The sequence below is a fragment of the Emydura macquarii genome, unplaced genomic scaffold (genome assembly GCF_026122565.2).
Source record: "Emydura macquarii macquarii isolate MOO-44397 ecotype Brisbane River unplaced genomic scaffold, CSIRO-AGI_Emac_v2 contig_2897, whole genome shotgun sequence".
In the NCBI taxonomy this organism is placed as follows: domain Eukaryota; kingdom Metazoa; phylum Chordata; order Testudines; family Chelidae; genus Emydura; species Emydura macquarii.
This window is the reverse complement of record NW_027133034.1, coordinates 24,112,420-24,138,487: the sequence shown is the minus strand read 5'-3', so window position 1 is coordinate 24,138,487 and position 26,068 is coordinate 24,112,420. Positions and strand designations below refer to the sequence as shown.

General features: G+C 38.4%; 1 protein-coding gene across 4 annotated transcripts in view; it reads left to right on the top strand.

Annotated features, from left to right (window-relative positions):
- Nucleotides 1-26,068, top strand: part of DMXL1 (Dmx like 1) — a 139,505-nt gene that overhangs the window by 59,105 nt on the left and 54,332 nt on the right. For 2 of the 4 annotated variants that reach the window (XM_067569033.1, XM_067569032.1), the window contains exons 11-21: nucleotides 3,797-4,050; nucleotides 4,163-4,847; nucleotides 5,513-5,634; nucleotides 10,046-10,144; nucleotides 10,480-10,582; nucleotides 11,816-11,932; nucleotides 16,433-16,660; nucleotides 17,852-19,552; nucleotides 20,640-20,750; nucleotides 22,981-23,150; nucleotides 25,520-25,617. In XM_067569033.1, the coding sequence (XP_067425134.1) occupies nucleotides 3,797-4,050; nucleotides 4,163-4,847; nucleotides 5,513-5,634; nucleotides 10,046-10,144; nucleotides 10,480-10,582; nucleotides 11,816-11,932; nucleotides 16,433-16,660; nucleotides 17,852-19,552; nucleotides 20,640-20,750; nucleotides 22,981-23,150; nucleotides 25,520-25,617 (3,688 nt within the window). The remainder of the gene's footprint in view (nucleotides 1-3,796; nucleotides 4,051-4,162; nucleotides 4,848-5,512; nucleotides 5,635-10,045; nucleotides 10,145-10,479; nucleotides 10,583-11,815; nucleotides 11,933-16,432; nucleotides 16,661-17,851; nucleotides 19,553-20,639; nucleotides 20,751-22,980; nucleotides 23,151-25,519; nucleotides 25,618-26,068) is intronic. The other 2 variants (XM_067569034.1, XM_067569035.1) reach the window with 1 other exon arrangement.

Genomic DNA, 26,068 nt, shown 5'->3' with positions numbered 1-26,068 from the left:
ATTAAAGGTTAAGGTTGCAAAGAAACGTGCCACTTAAATCAGTCTCTTAACCAGATGACTGAAGGCTAGCTAAAGTAACGGCAATTTTTAAAAGGCTCCAGAGGCCATCTTGGCAATTACAGGCTGACAAGCCCAGCTTTAGTACCAGGCAAATTTGGTTAAAATTATAGTAAAGAACAGAATTATTGGACACAGATAACTCTTCTCCAATATATCTGTTTGACATGGCTTTTGTAAAGGGAAATCATGCCTCATCAATCCATTAGAATTCTTTGAGGGTGTCAAGCATGTGGACAAGGGTGATCAGTATATATAGTGTTCTTGGACTTCCAGAAAGCCTCTGGCAAAGTCCCACATCAAAAACTCTTAAGGAAACTAAGCCTCCATGGGATAAGAGGGAAGGTCCTTGCATGGATCAGTAACTGGTTAAAAGACAGGAAACAAATGGTAGGAATAAATGGTCAGTTTTCATAGTGAAAAGAGGTAAAAAGCAGGGTCCCCCAAGGATTTGTGCTGGGGCCAGTGATCAACATTTTCATAGAGGATTTGGAAAAAGAGGGTGAACAGTGAGGTGACAAAGTTTGCAGACAATGTAAAATTACTCAAAATAATTAAGTTCAAAGTTGACTGTGAAGAGTCACAAAACTGGGTGACTGGGCAAGAAAATGACCAATGAAATTCACTGTTGATAATGCACATCACAAAACATAATCCCAACTATAAATCCAAAATGACAGTATCTAAATTACCTGTTGCCACTCATGAAAAAGATCTTGGAGTCATTGTGGATAGTTCTCTGAAAACGTCTGCTCAATGTGCAGCAGCCATCAATAGAGCTAACAGGGTTAGAAACCATTAGGAAAGGAATAGATAATAAGATTGAAAATATCATAATGCCACTATATAAATCTATGATATGCCTACACCTTGAACACTGCATGCATTTTTGGTCACCGCATCTCGTAAAAGATATAGTACACTTGGAAGAAGTACAGAGAAGGGCAATAGAAATGATTAGGAGTATGGAACAGCTTCCATATGAGGAGAGATTAAAAAGACTTTGGATGGCTTAGAAAAGACATGACTGAGGGGGCATATGATAGAGGTCTATGAAATCATGAATGGTGTGGAGAAAGTGAATAAGAAAGTGGTGTTTACTCCTTTACATAACACAAAAACCTGGAGTCACCCAATGTAATTAATAGGCAGCAGGTTTAAAACAAACAAAAAGAAATATTTTTTTCACACAATGCGGAATCTCTGTGGAACTCTGTACCGGGGGGGAGTTATAAGGGCCAAAAGTATAACTAGGTTAAAAAAAAAAATTAGATAAGTTCATGGAGGATAGATCCATGACTGGGTATTAGCCAAGATGGTCAGGGATGCAACCCCATGCTCTGGGTATCCCTAAATCTCTGACTGCGAGAAGCTGGAGCAGGACAACATTGACAAATTGCCCTGTTCTATTCATTCCCTCTGAAACATCTGGCACCAGCTACTGTAGGAAGACAGGCTATTGGCCTAGATAGACTACTGCACTGACCCAGTATGGCTGTCCTTATGTTCTTAATTCTAGCTTGCAGTACCCCATGACAATTTCCCAGAAACCTTCTGAACAGATCAGTACATCGCAGTTCCTGCCTCTCGATTAACGTGATCCAGTCCTGGTTCAGGGTGGGCAAGGAGCAGTTATTCAGTTTGGAAATACTGATCGTGCTGTTACAATACATATCATTAGACCATAAGCATGTGTGCTCCAAAATCATAAAAGCATGGGATAAATGGGAAATAACTTAATGGAAATACCTCAGTGCTCTACCCTTCCTCAGTCCTTTTGGGGTAATAGTTGGTGGTGCAGTGACTTTGGCTTCATTAAGGCCATCACACATTAATGGATATTATTTATGGCATTATGAGGACCACTGTTTGTTTGGGGTTTTTTGCCCTCACATGCTTCTCACACATCCTGTCAGCCTTTCTTAAAATACTCCTAGGGAAAACTTTGTATCTATCCTTTTTTGTTGTACCATCAAGAAATTAGGGAGCCAGCAGTTTGAGGCTTAACTGGGTGCAGGGTCCCCTTGCTTTTAGTGACAGGGCCTACAGACTGAACCAACTTAGATGGTGTGAATATAAAATTCTACTTAAGGATTAAAGTTTATACCTACTAAAGAAAATTGAAGTTTGTGCCCCAAGCCTTATTCACATGGGCCTGTATCTTTCGCAGCCTGAATAAGAAACTGAATTGGCAGGCCTGGCAACTGAACTTACCTGCATAATTGCAGCACAGAGGTGACTTAGACAGTGCTAATACAAACTTGTGTACACTGCTATGCTTGTGCTGTTTTGAAGGGATTACCTTTAGTGTGGAGAGGGGGTAGTTCAAGTTTTGTGCTTCTTCATTTTTGGCCTGTTAGTGATACTACCAATTATAGTCCTCTGTAATGTTATATAATGGCAACTGTGTATTGTGGTTTTGTACTGTAGACACATGCTGGCTAGAAATAGTGTAGTGTGATAAGTGAAGTGTGGTCTTATGTGAAGTGGCCAGCACTGACTGTTGTGACTGACTCTATCTGCAAATATAGGGGGTTCATGTGGCTTTTTCTAGAAGCATAGATCTTTTGTTTTCAGAGGTTGGTTTGGGTTTTTTTAAAGCTAAGAACATTAAGAGGCTGTTGGAAATTTTAGACTCCTTCAGGAGGCCTCTGCACACTTCTGCTTATGGGATGCAAGCCTGGGTACTGTAGAATGTTGGATTCTTCTTCTTTAAAATAGTGTCCGTTAGGGGTTGCATGAGCACACTGTTGTGGAACCAAACATTTGGAGTCAAGGTTGTATAAAAGCTGTACATTCTTCTACTTATATTCCTCTTTATTCAGCACTTTGTTGCTGGCAGAAGAACTTAAAAATGAAGCTTTTCAAGAAACACTTCTTACAATATGTTTAGTGTTTTTTTTAAATGAACATTTAAAATATGTACTACTTCCATGATTATCTTCATTATTTACCTTAAACAATGGGAAAAAAGGGTCTTTTATGTTCTGGTGCTTGTGCTAGCAAAATGCAGCCAGTGTTTTAGTAAATACTGCAGTGGAATGTTCAAAACCAACCAAAACTTGTTTCACTGCAATTTTAAAAACTCAGAAAAAGATGTTGATCTTAATTTTTGTAGTAATCATGAAGCTTGAAGCCAGGTCTTAAGATTAAGAACTGTACTGTTTTTAAGCTTCTAAAATTGCTGCTTGGATTACCTGCAATCATAACTTGGTGACATTTATTTAAATGGCAAGTTTTTGGGATACATAAAGCTAGCTGGAAGGAATTTGATGCATTTATTCCTGAATTCCTCTGAACTTCCAATTTCCAAGTTTAAAAAAAAATTCATTTTCTGTACTTTCATGAGTAAGATACAACAACTTGTTTTTTAAACTGTTATTTGTGAATTACTCTCAATTTAACTCCATTTGGTATAATTACTAATCAATGTTTAGTGGTACCTTTTTTGGTGTATGTGTAAGATGGTATTGTAAAATAGCTTGACATACATAATATAACTTGTTACGCTTTTCTCAGTAAGATACAGGAATATATTCAATTATGTAGCGTTAACTTGATTCAGTGATTACATCCTTACCTTTACAACTTGATTAAGGCCATGTTTGTATGAATGGTTTAGAAGAAGCTTTAAAAGAAGGTTTTGAATAACCAAGCAATGTTGCCTATAATACTTTAACTTCCAAATGTGGCTTTCATGTATGGGTTTCTTTACTTTATATATGTTTCCTTCTGCCAGAAGCTGATGATAGTGCAGAAGATCAAAAAGGAAATCAAGAGACGAAGGAACTGGGTAGAGAAAAATCTGTTCCAAATTCTGACTCTACTCCTTTATCTTCTACTATTATTGATCATGAGATTGAAATACTACTGTCTGAGTGGAACAAAAATGCAGACATGCTATTCAGTATTCATCCCATGGATGGTTCGTTGCTGGTATGGCATGTGGACTGGCTAGATGAGTATCAGCCTGGTATGTTTCGTCAGGTGCAGGTACTATGGCTTTTCTGGATTCAAATGTGTTTGTTTGAGAAGTTGTTTGAGAAGTACATTAATATCATCTTAATTTGTTCTAATACATATTATTTTCCCTCTTTAACTCTAGGTATCTTTTGTTTCAAGAATTCCAGTAGCATTTCCAACAGGTGATGCAAATTCTCTTTGCAGAAGTATAGTGATGTATGCCTGCACCAAGAATGTTGACCTCGCTATTCAACAAGGCAAACAGAAGCCCCTTGGCCTTACTCGTTCCTCATCTATGCTTATCTCTTCTGGCCACAGTAAATCAACCAACAGTTTAAAATTAAGCATTTTCACTCCCAATGTTATGATGATTTCAAAACATGCAGATGGGTCTTTAAACCAGTGGCTAGTCAGTTTTGCAGAGGAATCTGCTTTTTCCACTGTGCTCAGTATTTCACATAAATCTCGATATTGTGGTCACCGTTTTCATCTTAATGACTTGGCTTGTCATTCAGTGTTACCCTTGCTGCTTACAACTTCTCATCATAATGCTCTGAGATCACCAGATGTTGACAGCACAAAACAGACAAATGATACTTCAAATTCTGGAGAGTTGCCTTTAAGATCTCAGAATAGAGGGATTACAAGTGTAACATCCCAGGATCCCAATGCAGTTTATAGCGAGCTTATTCTTTGGAGAGTTGATCCAGTTGGGCCATTATCCTTTTCCGGAGGAGTTTCTGAACTTGCACGAATTAATTCTCTCCACGTGTCAGCCTTTTCTAATGTGGCATGGCTGCCTACACTTATACCCAGTTACTGTCTAGGTGAGTTTTCTGAGTTCATTAGTCTATTGAAAATCTTTAGTTGTTAAAACAAGTAGACTAGAAAAAATTTATGCTAGTAGCATGGAGAATCTAGGAATGTTGAATGATGGAACTTTTAAATTATCTCTGATTAGTTTCCAAATACGGGTTTTCTGAAAGGTAACCTAGACTAAAATTGAAGAAAAATGTTCCCTTAATCCTGGTAGATTTCAAAAAAGCCACTGTATGTTTTCTGCCCTCTTATTTATATGGCACAATAGATAGGTTTTACAAGTTCAGGACAAGGTCACTGCCCTTTGTTTTAAAACCTTAGATCTAAATTACATTTTAAAAAAATACATACAAATGGTAATGTTCATGGGTAGGAGGTTGGAAAATATTAATACAGATGAGAAGGAAGTGTCTCCTACAGTGAGCAGATTGGAGGTTAGTTTTCTTATGGTGACATTCAGTATTACATCTTCATAGTTGTTGCATATGAACACACTTAATAATAATAATAAATAGTTAAATAAAAATTAGATCAATGAGACATAAGATGTGCTTTATTCTGTTTTCTTTGTCGTTAATAATGAATTCTTGTGATTGCTTCTGGCCATCAATAGGGAACGAGCTAGTATTCACTTAAATATTGAGCTGATTGTTTGTTTATAAATACTTTTCAGGTGCATACTGCAATTCTCCAAGTGCTTGCTTTGTAGCAAGTGATGGACAGCATTTGAGATTATATCAAGCTATAATAGATGCTAAAAAGCTTTTGAGTGAGCTGTCCAACCCTGAAATTTCTGTAAGTAAAAACTAACTTTTATTAAACATGTACATTGTCATATTTTATAGGAGGTTGTAATATAACTCATAACGTTGGTTTGTCAGACTTGGTAAGTGATTGAACGCTAAAATTTGCAAAACGTATCTCTGTTGTAAAGACAGTCTGCAAATATAATAGGACCTTACAGCATTGCAGGCATACAACACGCCATTGTGATGACTGCAAGAGCTCCCAAGCTGAACATTGTTGAGCCAGGTCACTACTACTTACTTGGCTGGGAAATCTCCAAGAAACACCTAATGCCATAAGACATAGTTTTGATGATTCAATAAGTGACACTTTCCTTTGAGTCAGTGCTGAACTGCCGTGTCAGCCTAGTTCAAGGACATATATTTCTTTTGATGGAGACATCTTTCACGTGAGGCCATAAAAGATTCTGTGGCACTTAATAGGGGTAAGAAGGTTAACCTAGGCCTGGTCTACACTGGCTACGGAGTTTGACGTAAAGTCACTTGCGTCGATCTCCGAACACATGCGTCTACACTGGCACTATAGTTAAGTCGACTTAAATCACGGCAAAAGTCGACTTAATAAGACCACCTCTGCAAGTGGCGTAGCGTCTAATTCGAATGTATTGGTTCGATTTAGTGTCAGTGTAGACACAACTGCACTTAAATTGACTTTATTGGCCTTTGGGAGGTATCCCACAATGCCCCGTTGTGACAGCTCTGGACATTCGCTCTGCAATTGCTACCCGGAAATGTCCCCTCCCCTCAAGCCCCAGGAAAATTTGAATTTGAATTTCCTGTGCTGCCAGCATGAAGAGAGCTTTGTCGCTGTACTCCTCAGGGCTACTGCAAAGTCCAAACACGCTCCAGTATGGAGTTGACCTGAGGTCTTGGATCTCATCGGTCTGTGGGGCGAGTAGTCCATTCTAGCTCAGCTCAGAGCCAGCAAAAGAAATCTGGGAAGATATCCAGGGCACGCTGGAGAAGGGACACAAGGGACGCGCAGCAGTACCGTGTGAAGATCAAGGAGCTGCGTCAGTCATATCAGAAAGCCAGGGAAGTTAACAGTCGTTCTGGCTCCTCGCCCAAAACATGCCACTTCTATGATGAGGTGCATGCAATTCTCGGTGGCGATCCCACCACAGTACCGCCCTGCAGCATCGATACCTCCGCTGGGTCACAGTCCATGGACAATGATGAGGACTGTGGACGAGGAGGAGGCTGAGGAGAGCAGGGTGCAGCGGAGCAGGGTGTCCGTTCTCCCTGAAAGTCAGGACCTATTCCTGACCCCAGAGCAGTCCAGCAGCACACAGGACAGGACTAATGATCCCAGGGAAGGCACATTTGGTGAGTTGTTTTTTTTTTGTTTTTTGTTTTTTTTCTTCCCTTTTTCTCTTCTTTTCTTAACAGTTCTGTCCTTTTACATTGGGGGCGGGGGGCAGAAGGGGATTTCAGGTGTTTATCGGACTTTACTGGGGGGGTTATCCATGGAACAGATTATTTATGTGATGAGAGATGCTCCGATAATCATCAGTTGATATCTCACGGTGCATGTTTAAAATACCCGAGCTATACAGTAGATACCCTGTACCTTTGTATTCTCCATTGCAGCGTCCTACCAAAAAACTTTGATTACTTTTGTTTGGTTTAAGCAGAAACTATATACCGCCCCCTCCTCTACGCTGTCCGCAGATCCCCTATGTAAGGGCACAGCAAGCCGACCCTTCTGGGATGTTAAGAATGGAATGAGGGTCTGTTTTTGCCCTGTGCACTGCATGAGGGGTATTGTCTACATTGTTGCAGTTGTATTGTTTTCTTCAGTCTGCTAACAATGGCTATCTTGTTACTTTCTTTTCATTCTGTAGACACCTGCCTTGGCCCAATCCTCAAGAAATACTGCGGAAAGACTATTGCAGATTAGAAAGGGGGGGGGGAAAGATGACATGCTTGGCAAGCTCATGAACGCCTCCGCGGCCACAGAGACAGAGCTCAGAGCGTGGCGGCTGACCTTGTCCCAGAATATGGACAAGGACAGGGAGAGTTGCAGGGAAGTGCAGGAGCATGATCGCAGTAGCACGCAGGAGATGCTGCGAATCATGCGTGACCAGGCAGAAATGCTCTGGCAGCTTGTGGAGCTTCGGGAGGAGCGGAGGCAGGACAGAGTCCTGCTGCAGCCCCTCCATAATACTTCTCCACCTAGGGATGCGCTGCCCTGCCTCTTCCCTGCCCCCAAGATGTCTCGGAGGAGAATGGCCAGGCCACCCTGGTGGAGGCGAGCAGAAAGCTGCAGGGGGCCCCACTGACAGCTGTCTAGCAAGCAACCACACTACTCCGTGAGACTGAATAAACACTCCCCCCACCCCTTCACCCATGACTTGAATGTTCATAAATAAAAGTTTGCATCATTTCAACACGTTTCTTTATTAAATCATATGTTGTCCTGGAGGGATTTGGAGTGTACAGATATCGATTTGGGTTGAGGGGGGGATGTTTAGCAAAGGCAACAACATACAGGAACAGAAATCAGTCCTGCATCTCATTGCAGAACCTGGTTTTCAAAGTTTCCTTAATGCAAAGCGCTCCACGGATAGCTCTCAGCATACTGCTGGCATCTGGCTGCTCATAATTGTCGGCCAGTCTTTCTGCCTCCACAGCCCAACGCTGGGGGAACCTCTCACCCTTCACTTCACACACATTATGAAGAGCACAGCGTGCAGATATCACTGAAAGGAGGTTCTTTTCACTCATGTCCAGCCTAGTGAGGAGATTCCTCCATCTGCCCTTTAAATGCCCAAAGGTACATTCTACAACCATTCAGCAAGTGCTTAATCTGTTAAAACACTACTTGTTGCTGTCAAGGTGCCCAGTGCATGGCTTCATTAACCAAGGGAGTAAGGGGTAAGCAGGATCCTCCAGGGATCACTATTGGCATTTCCACACCCCCGATGTGAATTTTTTGTCCAGGGAAAAAAGCATCTGCCTGCATATTAGAGAACAGCCCCAATTATGAAATATGCGTGCATCATGCACCTTCCCAGATCACCCCACATAGATGTCTGTGAAATGACCCCTGTGATCCACAAGGCCCTGCAGGACCATGGAAAAGTACCCCTTGCGGTTGATTTACTCAGCTGCTAGGTGGGCAGGAGCTAAGATAAGGATGTGGGTCCCATCAATGGCCCACTGGCAGTTTGCAAACCCCATTGTGGCAAACCCGTCCACTATGTCCTGCACGTTTCCCAAAGTCACTATCCTTCGAAGCAGAAGTCTATTGATGGCGCTGCATACTTGAATCACGGCGGTGCCCACTGTAGATTTACTGACTCCGAATTGATTCCCAACCAAGCGGTAACAGTCTGGGGTTGCCAGCTTCCACAGAGCGATAGCGACTCTCTTCTCCACTATCAGAGCTTGTCTCAAGCGAGAGTTCATGTGCTTCAGGGACGGGGCCAGCTCCGAGCACAGTTTGAGGAAAGTTGCCTTTCTCATACAAAAGTTTTGCAGTCACTGGTCATCATCCCACAGCTGTATAATGATGTGGTTTCACCAGTCTGTGCTTGTTTCCCGGTACCAGAACCGGCGCTCCATGGACTGCAGATGATGGGTTACAGCCTGCAGCAATCGGGAATTGTTCCGCTCGATGGCTTGTAGCAGGGCAGCCTCAGTGGCATCGCAGTTGCCTGTGCTTCGGCTTCTTGCTCTATTTTGAAAATACTCAATGATAAGCCGTGATGTATTTGTGATGCTCACAATAATAGTGCAGAGTTGAGCTGGCTCCATGTCTCCGCAGCAATGGCGAGCGCACGGAGTAAAAAAAGGCGCAAAAATAGTTTTCCTATTTGTTTGGGGGGGGGAGAAGGGAGAGGGAAGCAGTGTTGCATCATGGGATGACGACACTCAACCCAACAGCCACCACGTCTGAAGTCGAAATAAGCATGGTGATTGTCAACACGCAAGACCTGCGCAAACAGCATGGTGTGTACACGCTGCTGTAACTTCTAAAAATCCACGGGTGAAAGTCAACTTCCCTCAGCAATGTAGACATACCCCTCGTGTCCTCTCAGAACTGCTTTACTTAAATTCCTATAACACTGTAAATTAGATAAAATGTTGTTCTTAATTGTGTGTACTGTTGATACAGAATTGCCAAACCAAGGTGTATAGCAATTAAAGAGAGGATTTCTGTAAGAGTTTAGAGTCTCTGGAGACTTCCATAGAATGTAAACAAATCTCTTTGGCTTTAATAAATCTCACTTTATTAAACTGAATTTCCATCAATCCTAACTTTGAATAAGTGAATCACAAATAAATAAAAACACTATGTCAAAATGAAAATATCGAACATGAGTTAATTTTTTAATGAACATCAGCAGTTGAACTAAAAAATCCTTCAATATTGCTTCTTTTACTGTTTTTTGCAGAAATACGTTGGTGAAGTTTTTAACATCATAAGTCAACAGTCTACTGCAAGGCCAGGATGTATTGTAGAGTTGGATGTTATTACAGAGCTTGTAAGTAAGGTAATTTTTCAGCACACATTTTATGGTGGGAGAGAACATTGAGTTACTTGATTTAAAAAGGCATTAAAACTGAGCATTACATCTGTAACTTTCCATATCCATTGATGATGAAACCAATAAATATAATTTAATATGTACAAGTTTTGGATTCATAGTATCCTACTGACAACTACCTGATCTTGACCCATATGCAGAGAGAATGTAGGTATCCCATACTTTTTAATCAGAAATTGATTATTTTGCTTGGTCCTGTCAACTTTTTTTAATATCAGCCTAGAATTAAGAGAGATTCCATTTATCTTATTGACTTGTTTACTATTTGTCTTTTAATTTAGCATGGCAAAAAAACACAGTTACTTCATGTTTTTCAAGAAGACTTCATTTTGAATAACCATGAGGAGAAAATACCTGAAAAGAACAACTGTTTAGCAGACTCTGGTAAAGCAGGGTTAAATGTTACATTCTTTACCATTTTACTGAATTAATCAAAGGGGTATTGATTTGAATGGGCTTGTTGCACTGCAGTAATATTTTGAGGTCAAAGATCTGTTTGATTTTACTGGAATTTAAATTCTAATATATGGAACAAAATTACAAATGGAACACAAACTACTTTCCTCTTCCTTGAGGAAACAGCGTAAAGGTCTGAGGCAAAGATGCATTTTACTAAGAGGTATCCTTTGTATATTGAGGAAATGCTATGTACCATTGATGACTTTTAGTGCAGAGAGAGGCACTTGTTGAAAACAGTAGTCTTTTGTACAGTAGGCCCTCTTGCAGGATCTGGGAGATGCAGGATCTGCAACTTCCCATACTGTGTTGTGGTATTATAAAAGGCAGATAGACCTCTGGGTCCCACATTTAATGTTAAGGTAGAGCAATGGTGGCAGGGGGCACTAGAAAGTAGAGTGGCTGTAAGTCTTTCCAACACTCCTTTATGATAAGCAATCATCCTTACAAGCAGTTAAACCCTTCCTTTGGACTTAGGGTTCTAAAAGAAGTCTGACAGTTTTCCTTTTAAACTTGTATCTTAAAAAAATGTTAAGTAATTAAATACCATTCCACTTCATGCCCAGAGAGAGACAAGACCAAAAGGATTAAGGTTTAGGTTACGGTACGTCTACAGACTACTGGCTCTAGTAACAGCATAAGGAAATCGCAAATTAGATGTAAATAATTTCTATACAATTTAACCTTTCTTTTTTAGTGCCTCAGAAGTCAGTGACTGTTCCTATATCTAACATTTCTTTATCCAAAATACTTAATGAAAAACTGAACATACAGTTGTATGGTTCACAATGCTTACAACCTGAAAAATAAAAATATAATGCTGCTGATTAGCCCTTTGTATGCTACAGTATAAAATAAAAGCTGTCACTGCACAGCTTTACTATTTTAAACATAGCTGGTTATACAATACAATAAATTCAAGGGAAGAATCAGTGATCGTGTTTTCACTTAACCTTTCAATAACAGGATCAGAGTTGGAACAAAAATAACCCCCACACAAACAGAAGGAAACATTTTCTGTAAAAGATGCTGACTACCTGGCGCCTTTATACTCTTTAAATTGTAAAGGCTAGTGCCTATAGTTATATAGTGGGGGAGGGGAAAAAAGTTAGTAGCTAATATTAGATGTTGCACTAAAAACTTTGTTACTTTAAATTTCAGGAAACTTGAAAAATGGATTCTCTGAAAAATTTTACTTAATAGTAATTGAATACATTCAAAACCGCTCATTATTACACATGTGGAACTTGCATTTGAAGTCTGTTCCAGTCTCAGTGGGTAGGTCCTTTTGTTGTGATGTAAAAATGTTTTTAAACATGTCAATTGCTTGTAATTATTAGGTATGTATCCTATTTTTAAAGATGCATTTACTGTTCAGATATTTAATAAATAACTGTCTAAAAAGCAATTAGCAATTGCTACAATAAAGGCTGCTCTTGAGCTTCCATTACAACTTTTTCTTTCTTGCTTCAAAAGTCTCTCATTTTCTTTTTGCTATGGAGCTTTTTCTTAAACCAAACTTAGTTTAGCCCAAACTGTGTTTATTTTTTGTTAGTAGTTGAGAAAAATCCATCCAGCTGTTTTGAGTTGTTAGTGGTGGAGATTCAGACTACTTTTGTTCCTCAGTTCAGAAATGGTAGAATAAAATTTCTTCAGATTTTTTAGTTTAGTTCTAAATCAAGAATTGTAGACTGCATTAATGGTGAGGATTTAAAAATAAGTTTTAAGAGAATTAGAATGCACTGCTGAATATCCGTTCACACTTAAAAATTAACAAAGCCTACAACCGGATTCTCTGCCCTCTGTGACTGCTGTTATTAAACTGGGGACAACTCTGAATGTTCCTGTCTGCACAGTCAGATATGGGCAAGATCAAAGGTGATGGTGGGGGCACAGGCAAGATTTCTTCAAGCTGTGTTCTGATAGTGTAGTTTTGATACTACTGCAGCTTGTGTATTGTAGGAGAAGAAAGCCAATCTTCAAACCACAACAGCCTTGGCTGGTAAAGGGGTAGCTAGATGCACTCCCTTCCATCAGGGTTGGTGAGTTTAATTTTTAATCCTCCTTCACTTTCAAAACCCATACTTAGGATGGTGCTTACGTCCTGCTTTTCCAAGAAAATCCTTTCCTAGTTTCTACTGTCTATTGATTCACGCATTTGCTTTTTTTAAAAGAAATTAAGAACGTCATTTATGCAACTTAAAAGATACAAGTTCAAATGTGTGCCAACTAAAATTTTCATGGTAAACTAACTCCATTGGCAATTATATTACATGTATTTTTAGCTACAGTGTTAAATGCATACCTTATCGTGGAGAGTTCTCTCATTATGAGAAAACTAATGTACACATTTCCTCTTTGACATATTAGATTTTTTTTTGGCTCAGTATAGTTTCATTGCTTTATATTATAGAGGGTTTGAAGGTAGCCAGGTCCAAACACTTGAAGAATTTGAGAGGAACTTGACATGTGGGACTTTTTGCTTGCCCAATAAGTGTTAATTTACATCCCTACTTTGGAAATCCATTTTGTTAAGTCAATTTGTTGTGCTAAATTCTGCTTTTAAAGATCATGAAGATTTTTACTTGCAAGACATGTTACATTTCATTAACCATGCTGTCATAGAGTTTAAATCCAGAAAGGACCACCAGCTCATCTAGTATGATCTCCTGGATTATCATAGGTCACCAAAACCACCCAGCACCTTCACACTAAATCCAACAACTGAAATTTAGACCGAAGTACTACAGCCCACAGGAGACTACCCTGTTACGTTCCAGAGGCAGAGAGTTTGAGGGACTGAGGTGCTTGAGGTCCCCACAGTGGCAGGGAAATTATTAGAAATTTTCTTCTTATGTCCAGCCTGAATTTCTTCATGGCCAGTTTGATACCCATTTTCTCTTGTGACATTACCTTTGAGGTTGACTGCACCACACCATTAAGCTGGGGGAAGGCATTATCCAGCTTGCTGGGAGAGAGGGAATAGCACTTTATGGGCAGAGGGGAGAGAGACTCAGAGGCTGCTGCTGCAAGGGGGAGTGGGTCAACATGGTGACTCTGACTTAACCCCAGGGACCGGAAGGACTGGGGACTTGCGAAGGGACAAGCCTGGTGGGAGAAGCAGCACCCACTCTCCCGCCCCTTGGAAGTGGCAAAATATCAGGTTTGGTCAGGACCTGTTGTAGGCATTCTATTTAGTGTGGCTGGGAAGGAATTTTTCCCTCACCACCAAATTGGCCAAGGTGGAATGGGTTTTTTTCTGCCTTCCCCACGGTGGGTTCGGGGGGTGGGAGGACTTCGTTATAGTAAGTAGGGAAGGAAGTTAAGCTATGATGTCACAACAATTATGTAAGTGTGTGTGGATGTCTAGTGCAGGTACTCCACAGGGAAGGGATACAGTGACCAGATAAATGGTTTGGTAAAGGACTTAAAAAAGGTGTTCGTTAAAGGAGTGGAACGGTGGGTGGGGGGAATGTAGTTTGGTACTTCAATAACTAGTATAGCAGTGAGCCAACCCCCCTTTCTTATAGCCCACCTTAACCCTCATTTGGTGGGAGTGGGGAAATGGTAAGGTTCCATGGGGTAATCGTAAGGTTGGATGGGGGACCTGGATGGAAAAAGAGGGGCTGGCCGAAGCCCCCTGGGTAAATATTGAATGAAAATGGAGTTACCTGCATTGTATACTTTTATCTACCAGGTAGTCTCAGACATCATAGTAGTGTTATGGCCAGATTAAAAGCATATCAAGTGTCTCCTGTCCTTTCAGTATAGCCTCCCAATAAATAGGTCTTCACCCATTTCTTCCCTCTCCCCTTGATATATTTATAGAAAACAATCATATTATCCTTGCTAGGCTAAACAAGTCAAGCTCTTCCAGTCTCCTCTCCTAAGATAGGCTTTCCCTGATCATCATTGTAGCTCTTCTCTGTTTCTGTTCCAGTTTGAATTTATCTTCCTTGTCCATGGGTGACCAGAATTGTAGACAGTATTCCAAATGAAATCTTAGCACTGCCTTGTTCAATGGCTTTAGCACGTCTCTATCTCTACTGGAAATGCCTTGCCTGATAAAGCCTAGGGTCACATTTGCCTTTTCGCATCTACATCATGTCAATACAATGCACCCAGGTCTCTCTTCTCTGTTGCTTCCAAATGATAAGCCCTCAGGTTGCAGCAAAAATTCTTACTATTACAGGGCCTTGCACTTTGTTCTGTTGAATTTCATCCCATTTCCGTCACTCCAGGCTTCAAGGTCATCCTGTACAAAATTCCAAAGTTCCTTTGTAGTGATGATGCCTCCCAATGTTGTATCATGAGCGTATTTCATTAGCATGCACATGCTTTTTATGCCAAGATCATTAATAAAAGCATTGAATAAGATTGGACCCAAGATTGATTCTTGAGGAACTTCACTAGTAACCTGCCTCCAATCTGACAGTTCGCCTTTCAGCCCAGTTCTTTGCCTTCTTTCCCTTTAGGTAGTTCCTTACCCGCCTTACAAATCTTGTGTAATCCCCATCTCTAATTTAACTAATTTCCCATGTGGTACTGTGGCAAATGCTTTGCTGACATCCAAGTGTGTTAGATTTACTGCATTCCCCTTATCCAAAAAAGTTAGTTATTTTCTCAAAGAAGGAAATCAGGCATGATCTATCTTTGGTAAATCCATGTTGCATTACATTCCCTGTACCATTTACTTCCATGAATTTATTTTTTGTTTCACAATTTGTTCTAAAGCCTGCATAATACTGAGATCAGGCTCACAGGTCTGTAATTGCCCGAATCACTTTTTTCCCTTTCTTAAATATAGGTATGATGTTAGCTATGGTATTACCTCTGAATATCCTTGCTTCTTCGCTACCTATCTCCTGAGCTAGTTTAGTATTCTGGGATGGACATTATCTAGTCCTCACAATTTGAGTGCATTAAACTCTTGACATTTATTTTTTCTTCCACCTCTGATGTGGTAATTTCCATTTCTGTACACTCATTTCCATCCATCATTCTGCCTTCAAGCACACGTTCATTATCGTTATTGAAAACCTAGGCCAAGTATTCATTCAGTTTTTGTGCCAGATCCAGATTAAAAAATAATCTCCTTCCTATCGGCATTGCATAGCAGCCTAATCTCATCTCTATTTGTTCTTTTTATTTATATCATTTTAAAAAATCTCTTCTTTATTATTTAATATTCTTGGCAAGAGCTTATTTAGCTTGACTTTTAGCAATTCTCTCTTTTATTCCTATGTTTTCTAATATTCAGGATGTGGCTTTTTTTCCCTATATATTCTCTGCTTACTCCTAATAACTTTTTTGAAGTGCTTATTCATCCAGCTGCATCTCGTCCTACAATTTTTCCCCCCTTGCTTGGTTTGCAAATTTCAGATAGCTTTTGTATAGTTGATTTAAAGGAATTCAAAGCTTGCACCACATTTATGTCCTTGAGCTTTTCAGTCCAGGTGACTTCAACTAATGCCCTTAATTTCCCAAAGTCTACGCTTTTGAAGTTAAAAAGACAACAACAAAAACAAAAACCAAAACAAAAAAATCCAGAGTTGGTGACTTGATTTTGATTACCTTCCATTAAAGTTAAACTGAACCAAATCATGATCACTCAGTCGAAGATGATGTCCTATGACTGGTTCTTTTATGATGTCCGCACTATTTACCAAAACCAAGTCTAAAATTGCATCTTCTCTTGTTCATTCAGTGACCGTTGTGTTTTTCATAAAACAGTTGTCACAAGTTATAACTTTCACTTAATGCAAACTTTTTTTTCAGGTGAAAAAATAGACTCAAATATATCTGAAGCAGCGTCACATCAAGAAGAGCTATATTCTTCCTCTCCAGATCCAGAGAAGATCCAATCTCCCTTCACGCAGAAATACCGGGCCTGTAGAGCAAACCTTCAAAGTACCAGTCGTCTGACACTCTCTTCAGAAATGGTTTATAGTCAAGAGTTGAATTTACCAGAAGGAGTGGAAATAATAAGTGTTAAACCATCAGCAGGTTTGTAAATTTAAAAGAAGGAAAGAACTAGTAAAGATCTTGGTATACTGTATTCCATGAGTTTCCTGGGCTATTAGACCTTAAAACAACAACAGATTAACAAAGACTTTGAATTCAAGAATATGTGGAAACCAGATTTGAAAGGAATACTAAAATACATAGTCGTTTTAAAATTTTGTTTTACTCCTGAGCTGCAACAGAGCTCCTGCTGAAACAAGTCAGTGAAAAATGTTTCTGTAGACTCAGACTCTCTATAAGTAAAAGACTGTATGCAGTCCTGAGTAGTGAAATGGGTTTGTCCAGAAAATTAGCTTTATTGTTAAATATAATGTTAAGTCCATCAATATACCTCTCATATGAAGACTTCTTAGGATATTCAGACCCTTGATTGGGAAGCATGTGTTTTGAGTTAGCTAGCATGTAGTACATGGATTGTCGTGTGAAGTGCATGCACTTCATAATTGTGTGACTTCACATCTGTGGATTATGAAAATACACCGATGTGAGAGCTCCAACCACATTCAAAGATCAATCAGCTGCAGCATGTCTGAGCTTCTCTGGTGGTATTTGAGGTGGGACAAAGAAAAAAGCTGGGGGAAGAGGGGTCTGGATCCATGTACACATTAACAGAGAAATCCATTTTTAATTAAAGGGCTATAAATCCATGTTCTGGCTTATTACTCACACACAACTGATTTATAGAGCTTATAATTCAAGTGATCCATATTTTGTGTGTTGTCCAGTTCTAACGCTGATTATCAGTGTTGTCAATTATAAAATTTGCTTTTTTTGCTTAACATAACTGGAGCCGCAAGTTAGTTTTTATATAAGGCTCCTTTTCATTCCTATTAGGGATTTTCAGTTTTTAAAATTTCATAGATGTGAAATAATTTTGAACATTTAACTGGATCTGTTTCCATAATTTTTTCTTCATGTCACTATAGAGGTATGTTCAACTTGTTCCTTGTACCTCTTCTCTCTCTCAATCCTTGTAATCATTATTCTGTGTCAATAAAATAGGCACTAGATACTTTGTTATATGAATCAAAACCAAACTGTATTAACTTTAAGAAAATTTAGTGAATTTAGTTTGACATTTTGGTTTAAAAAAACAAAAACAAACCAAAAACACCCTATTATGATTGCTTATTATTTGCCTAATGTGAAAGGTTTTTTTTGTTTCAATTTTAGGACACCTGAGTTCTTCTTCCATATATCCAGTTTGTCATGCCCCTTATCTACTGGCAACTTCTTGCTCAGATGGAAAAGTAAGGTTCTGGAGATGCAAAGTGACTCTTGAGTCAGCAGTTTCTTCTGCGTCAGAATATTCTGTAAATAATAACGTTACGTATATATGGGAAGAATGGCCATTACTTGTTGAAGATGGACTTAGTAGTAGTAGTGCTGTGAATGTTCCAGGCAGGCCAATAGAAGTTAGTTGTTCACATACAAATAGATTAGCTGTAGCATACAAGCAGATGACATCTAAAAATAGTCGCTTTTCTCAAGATTTCATGATGCATGTTAGTATTTTTGAATGTGAATCTACAGGAGGATCATGTTGGATTCTGGAACAGACTCTTCATTTAGATGAAATAAGCACAATGCTGGACTCTGCCATTAGTATTGATAGTAATTTAATGGCATACAATAAACAAGAAGTTTATTTATCTAATAATGAGAGTATTTTACCCAGCACAAAACACTTGGTTCACTTAGACTGGATGTCTAGGGAAGATGGATCACACATCCTAACAGTTGGAATTGGATCAAAGCTTTATATGTTTGGCCAACTGGTTGGAAACATGCATGACCAAAGTAATAAGGAGGTCTCTGCATTTCCATTGTGGGAAAATGGAAAAGTTACGTCCCTTTGTAGGTTTGTACTGCTACGGTGTGTGGACTTGGTTTCTTCAGTAGAAGGATCACCTCCTTTGCCAGTTTCTTTATCTTGGGTGCGTGATGGCATCCTTGTAGTTGGGATGGATTGTGAAATGCACGTTTATTCTCAGTGGCAGACCCCTTCAAAACAAGAGCCGGTTACAACTGATTCTTACAGTGGAAGCACACCCTCTATTGCTAGCTTGATGAAACAAAGCCACTCGGCTGGTTCTGGCCTGCATCCCCCAAAGCGAACCTTAACCAGATCCATGACAAGTCTTGCACAGAAACTTAGTGGAAAGAGAACTGCATTTGATCTCTCTGTGGAAAAGGAAGATTCTGGTCTTTTTGAAGCAGCCCATGCATTATGTCCTACTTTACCTCAGTACCACCCTTTCCAGCTTTTAGAGCTCATGGATCTTGGTAAAGTACGTAGAGCAAAAGCTATCCTGTCCCATTTGGTTAAATGCATTGCTGGGGAAGTTGTTGCTATAAATGAATCTGAACCTAATCACGATCGGCGACTCAGATCTCTCACAATCAGTGCTAGTGGAAGCACTGCCAGAGACCCCAAGACATTCAACAAAACTGAAAATACTGATTATACGGAAATAGACTCTGTTCCACCACTTCCTCTATATGCATTGCTTGCTGCAGATGATGACTGCTCACATTTTTGTGTAGAGAAGTCCAGCAATCAAAATAACGTAAATAAACAAAATGGTTTACCAGAAGAAAATTATGAAGATCTTTTTCAAAACTCCAACCTAAGTACAGATGATCTTACCATGTTTGAAGCAGAGGAAAATGATACAGAGCCAAAGGTCATTGATCTTTCTCAATACAGCCCAACTTACTTTGGACCAGAGCATGCCCAAATTCTTTCCCGTCACTTGTTGCATTCTAGCTTACCAGGTCTCTCCAGGATGGAGCAAATGTCATTGATGGCCTTGGCAGATACAATTGCTACTACCAGTACTGATATTGGAGAAAGCAGAGACAGAAACCAGGGTAAGCTTTATATTTTAAATGATAGGCAATATTCTTGTAATTCACAAGCTTTTTTGTAAGGATTTTTATCGTCTTACTCTTATCTAGAAAGATATTTGAATTTAAAAATTCTGTTGTACACCTTGTATGATTTACTATCAAACAAGATTTTGTCACCTGCTGTTTAGGTAAATGGTCCTTGCTTTAATTGCAAACTTCATAACATTTTTGTTTCAGAAATTAAGTTATGAACTTTGGAAGTATTTTCACTTGTTATTGTTTACTGATGTAATCATGAACCATGTGTGTTCATTGTTAGGTGCCCAGGACTCTGGAACTTGCTTTGCCCTTGATCAGAAATAGCCCAAACATGACCTTTCAGGCATGTTACCAGGGGAAAAAATTGACTGGCGTTTTTGGAAGGTTTGAGAATATGTTCCTGGGGCACTAAGATTATTTTGCAGCTTTGTTTTAATGACTAGCTGAGTTAATTCATTATTTGTATGGGTGTTTTATGTGGGGTGGGTGGGAGTGAGATAGGGGTTGGTTTACTGTTGGGTGGCTATAGTTGGATTACAAATCCAGTTGTTAGGACCCAAAGAGCTTTTTGTGGGGGTTTTGTTTGTTTGTTTCTTTAGATTTAATCAGAAGTGTTTTTTCATGAGAATTTAACTCTCTCAATCCTAGGAATCCACTTTCCTGTATCAACCAAACCTTTTTTCCTCAACCTAACATTACAATTGTATTAATACTTGGCTATAATAAGCAACACAATTGCTTTTAGACACTGATTGAAAGAATAGGGAAAATATGGTTTTTCTTCGAGTTCTAGATTACTCTGCAAAGCATAACTTGCTCAGTGCATGCATCCTTTTTCGCCACTAGTACATGTGGAGATTGCCTTGGTTTCTTTATGCCACTGGTCTCTTAGCTTGGGGCAAGAGTTGAATAAATCACTGAATTCATGAGCTTCTTTTTAAATTTGACGTCCTAGATAGCGGTTTAGCAGAGAGAAATCTGAAAGCTATTTAATCATTTTCCATTTTTTCCAAGTCTCTTCCATATGTATTTTCTTTCAGTGAAAGCATGAATCAATTTTTATTTATAGGTGGAGAAACGCTTGATGAATGTGGCTTAAAATTCCTTCTGGCTGTTCAGCTTCACACGTTTCTGACAACCTCACTTCCTCCTGTCCATCGAGCCCAGCTGCTTCACCAAGGTAATTCTACTGATCTGGTGTTTTTGGAAAGTGTTCACATGATTTAACAATTTAAATGATGGATATCTAGTAGATGTACTCATATAGACTTGAAAAACATGCAGAATTGTATGAGAGAATTGCCTAAGTCCTAAAAGCTTATTTGCATTCCAAGCCCCGTGCATGCACATGCTGAAACATAAAAAAGGTGTGTATTAATTTACTGTGTGTGTGCTTCTTGATTAATCTCTTCGGGGTAAATATATCCTTTTATTAATTTCTATTACTATAAAGTACTGGAATGGGCTTTGTTTAGAAATGAGTAATATAACAAGACTTTTTGAACATTGTATAGAACAGTTCATTTTAGTGCCTATTTTAGCATGAGACACAGGCAACATAGGGTAACAATTTTCAGAAAACATTGAAGTGACTTAGGAGCTGAAGTGCCTAAGACACTTTTGAAAAAGGAGTTTAGGCTCTTTAAGTCACTTTTGATACTTATGGAAAATTTAACTCATAATTGAATTAGATCATTTCCATGTTTCCAGCAAGCTTCTGCAGAGGAGCAGCACTGCTGGAAAAAATCAGCAAATTTCTATTGATTTTTTTTTTTTTAAATTAGTGATTATAGTAATCATTTTCAGCTACTGCTTTCAGTCCTAGGTTATTTTTTACATATGTTTAATTGTAATTTCTCTTAGAAAAATATAGCCTTCACCATTTCAATATTTCTTATGGTGTGTGTAATTTGTTATACTGAGTTAAAACAAAAAAGGACAAACTGCACAGTAGTACTAATCAATATACCTTTCACTGTGCACTGTAGCGTCCAACACTATTACATTCTGAACAGCAGAGTACAGCATGAAATGCACTTCAAAAAAATCAAATAGGCATTTTTATAGAATTGACTTAATCAGATATTTATAGTATTTATCTAACTCAGGATTGTGATTGGTGTCCCCTACTACAAATAAATACCAAATTTACTACAAATTTTACTACAAATAAAACCAATCAAATTTCCTAGTTGAGCACAGCTGAAAGCTGAATACAGAGCTGATATATAGGCTCTAATATGCTGAATGTAAATACCTGTAACTTAAAAATAACAATACTGATGTAAGTTTGTAGGTGCTGATGATGCTTCCAAAATTGCTTATTTTGTTTTAAGTAAATTTACCCAAGAATAGATTATTCTGAATGTTGAAATTCAGCAAGGTAATTTTAGAAATGCATGCTGAATTGACTGTACATGCACAGAGCATGGTCATAAGGCTGAATCCAAACCATACTAGAACATAAGTCTTAAAGGAGTACTATGACATACTAAATTTCACTGATGAATCTGTTGGTGTCGTCCTGTCTTAAAATAAAAACGGAAGTGTTGGGTATTTAGATATTTCATCAAACCAAATGCTTTAATGATGGAAGTACTTGCATGATACTGCATAAAACTTAAAAAAATCCTAAGTATGAACATATTGTAGCTACATTGCTTTTTATCTCTAAAAATGCTAAATTAGGAGAGAATTTTCCAAGTTTCCTCTTTGCTTTTGGGTTAAAAAAAACTTGGTGCCAAAAGGTTACAAAAGCCTTTTCCTGGAAGTTATTTCCAACTTTCTGACTTACTATATTTGAAGTTGATGAGATGCTGAGAAGCTGATCATCCCCCCCCCCTCCCCCATGGGAAAAATAAAACCTCAGAATGTTTACAATTTATACTTTAAAAGTTGGCATGATTTTTTTTTTTAAAGATGGAATTAAGAAAACACTTTTCACTGAAGTTGGCCGTATTGCTAGTTTTCCTTGGAATTTAGCATTTAATCAAAATTAAATTGAACTTTTTGAAGTTTTTGGTAAATTTCACTTTAATTAAATACTCAAAATTTCACATAGCTATTGGCAATGTCATATATATCTTTAAAGGTATTTTTTTGCAGACATTTGCGTTTAGTAGTTATTTATATTTGGTCATTACATCTATTGTCCATGAACTATAAATAGCCAGTTTATAAAGTGAATAACAAACAGATTGTTCATTTGTAAGACAGTAATGAAATTTCAGTTATGTATAACTTAGGAATGTAAGGCCTGAGGTTATTTTAGTGCCTACTAAGTTTCTGATCTCCTACTTTCACATTTAAAAACCAAAGACAAAACCTTCTGAACTTGCAGTTTGGTTTTCAGATTATTTGTTGTCACTAAACCAGCACTTTTTTTTTTTTTGTTGTGAATTATTATGTAGGCTTGTCTACTCGTCACTTTGCCTGGGCATTTCATTCAGTAGCAGAAGAGGAGCTACTGAACATGCTCCCTGCTGTGCAGAAAGGGGATTTGACCTGGTCGGAACTCAGAGCTATGGGTGTTGGATGGTGGGTTCGGAATATCCATAGTTTGCGTAGATGCATAGAAAAGGTAAATATAGTTTACTGAAAACAAATGAGTTTACAGCTTGGGGTCAGTTTTTCATATATTCTAGAATTATTATACTATACAGTTTCCTTATATGAAAATGGTTGGAGTATACTAGAATCCTGTTAACTCTTGTTCAGTTACAGTTAGAGGGCCATAAGGGTCAAGAATTTAACAGTGGGATGGAAAAGAATTTTTAGTTCTTCCTAAAGGATGTGAATTTTTTTTTTTTTTTTTTTTTTTTTTTTTTTTTTGTACCATGGAGAAAGCATGGGGGAATTGGCTACATTTCTTGTCACTTTACTGATTTTAAGTGTTAAATATCACTGCCTTTTGTGAAGGAGGTAAGTCAAGTAATAAACTTGACAAGAAGATACAACCGAGGACAAGAAGTAATGGGCTTAATCTGCAGCAAGAGAGATTTTAAATTAGATATTAGAAAAGCTTTCTAGCTGTAAAGATAGTTAAGTTCGGGGATAGGCTTCCAAGGGAGGTGGTGGAATCCCTATCTTGGGTGGTTTTTAAGAAGAGGTTGGACAAACACTTGTCAGGGATGTCTAGGTTTACTTGATCCTGTCATACTGGTGAGGGTTGGACTTGACTTCTCAAGGTTTCTTCTAGCACTACATTTCTATGATCCTATGACTTCAAGGCTCATCTTGATCTTGTAGAAATATTTGTTTTTAGTTAATTCTGCACTGTGAGGGAGTATAAATGCCCTGATAAATTGTGCAGAGTCTCATGATTGAACATTCAGTATATTGGAATCAACCAGTCGAGTAATTTTTAGCACAAGAGCCTTGCTTGACTTTGGCCTGGTCTATACTGCCATTCTGGGTTGATGGGAGATAAGCAAGCTACATACTGTAGAATGCGTATCTCTTGTTGACTTACTTACGCTCTCTTACTGCGGCATCTTCACTGCGCTGTGCCAATGGGAAATGCCCTCCGGTCAACGCAGTGTTACTCTTTTCCAGGGGGTGGAGTTACTGCATCAAATGGAGAGAACTTCTGGGATTCATTGAGCGGGTCCACTGGCCACTCAATCGATCCCGCTGCGTCGCTCCATGGAGCCCAATGCAGCGGAGTCAGTACTCACCTACCCTTTGGGACACACATTAAGTGTTAGGAGATGGAGGACAGTATGGAAGTGGTTTCTTATTCTGGCAATCCAGCACACAAAAAAAGTGTACAGTTAAGTTACTTTATATCTGCCATGAGAACGTGTAAATTGAGCCTTCAAAATCTCATTAATATATTATTATTTTAATAAATGGAGTGTAAATAAATCGATTTGCATGTTCAGGTACTTAAGAAACATGTTTTTTCTTTCACTTGCATGCCTGTGCATATTCTTGTTTTTTGTTAGTTTTAACAAATAGATACTATGTACAGGGCACCGAAGTGGGTGCAGATATTTTCTACAGTCTCTGCTTTCCAACGACTGCAGGTGAAAAATACTAATAAGGTGGGAAGGTAAGCCAGCTATGATATGAGGGAGAAGTGGGAGGTTCTGCAAGACACTGGAATCTAGGAGCAGCATCAGTCCTATGGAACTATCTAAGAGGAAATTGGTTTATACCCTAGTGTCACTTTTCCTAACATTCTGTGCCCATAATTTTCATAATGGCTCCTATTCCTTGCAAGCTTTATTTTTCAGTGAAATGGTAAATAGTGACACTTAGGTCTAAAGCACACTGTGCTTATTTAATGTTTTGTTTACGTGAAGAGTGGTATTTCACACCTGTTTCAGGTTGTCTGCACATCCAGGTAGACAGCAATGCATCAGTTTATACTTGGTTTACCATAATGGATAGATATGAAGCCAGATCCTCAGCTTGTATAAAAGGGCATAGCTTCATGGAAGCCAATAGAGTTTTGCTGATTCACACCACATGAGGCTTTGGCCCTCCATTATTGTTTTAATGAATACTTCAATTGTGTCACACAAGATGTAGTCATCAGAGAAAATGACTGGCTTAAATCATGATTAATATGATGAGTTAAATCGTTCTGATTTAAATGAGTCCATTCTGCTTGTCCTTTCCTTATGACTTACAACTTTCTTATATCTATCAAAAATTTTTCCCAAATGTTCAGTGCAAAAGAATTAATGTAGACTGAGTAAACAAATGTTTTTATTTGTTTGCATATATTGGCATTTATCGCAAAAGTCTGAAATCAATGTAACTTTGATTTGATGAGGAACTGTTTTTTTAATCGTAAGCAATGCCTAATTGATCTTTGCCACGTATTCCAGAACTACTTAAAATGAAAGTATTTAAGAGTGACTAAATCAATTTAGGGCTAGTGCTTTCAGATGATGACTTTAAATTTGTGACAGATTTAACTAAAAATCTATATATTTGCAGGTAGCCAAAGCAGCCTTTCAACGAAACAATGATCCACTTGATGCAGCTATTTTTTACCTTGCAATGAAAAAGAAGGCTGTGATTTGGGGATTATACAGGTAGGAAACATACAAGAAAACAATTCTTCATGAACTCTAAGATTTTTAAATGCTTAATCTTGTGTGCAGTTCTTTATTGTCCAGTCCATTTTATAAAAATAACTTATCTGCTCTTTTATTCAAAAGCAATAAAAAGTTCCAAAAATCCTTTTTACTGCTATGTTCATATACCACAGTAATCATATTACATGTTTTCTGAAGGCTGCAATTAATGTTTGCTTTTTACTTGATCTTGCCACACAAGTATTTTAGCCAAAAAATGTTCATTTAGATGTTGTTCAGCCTTTAAATCTTTGTATGTTTAAAAAGACTGCATGGTTCATGCTCTTTCATTCCTATAATCCAAAATTCACTCTTCCTTTTAAGACTTTTAATTTCAGCAGGATGTATTCATAACTCTCACATTGTGGTATTTAAAAATGTATGTTTAAGATTTCTTTACTTAAAAAAA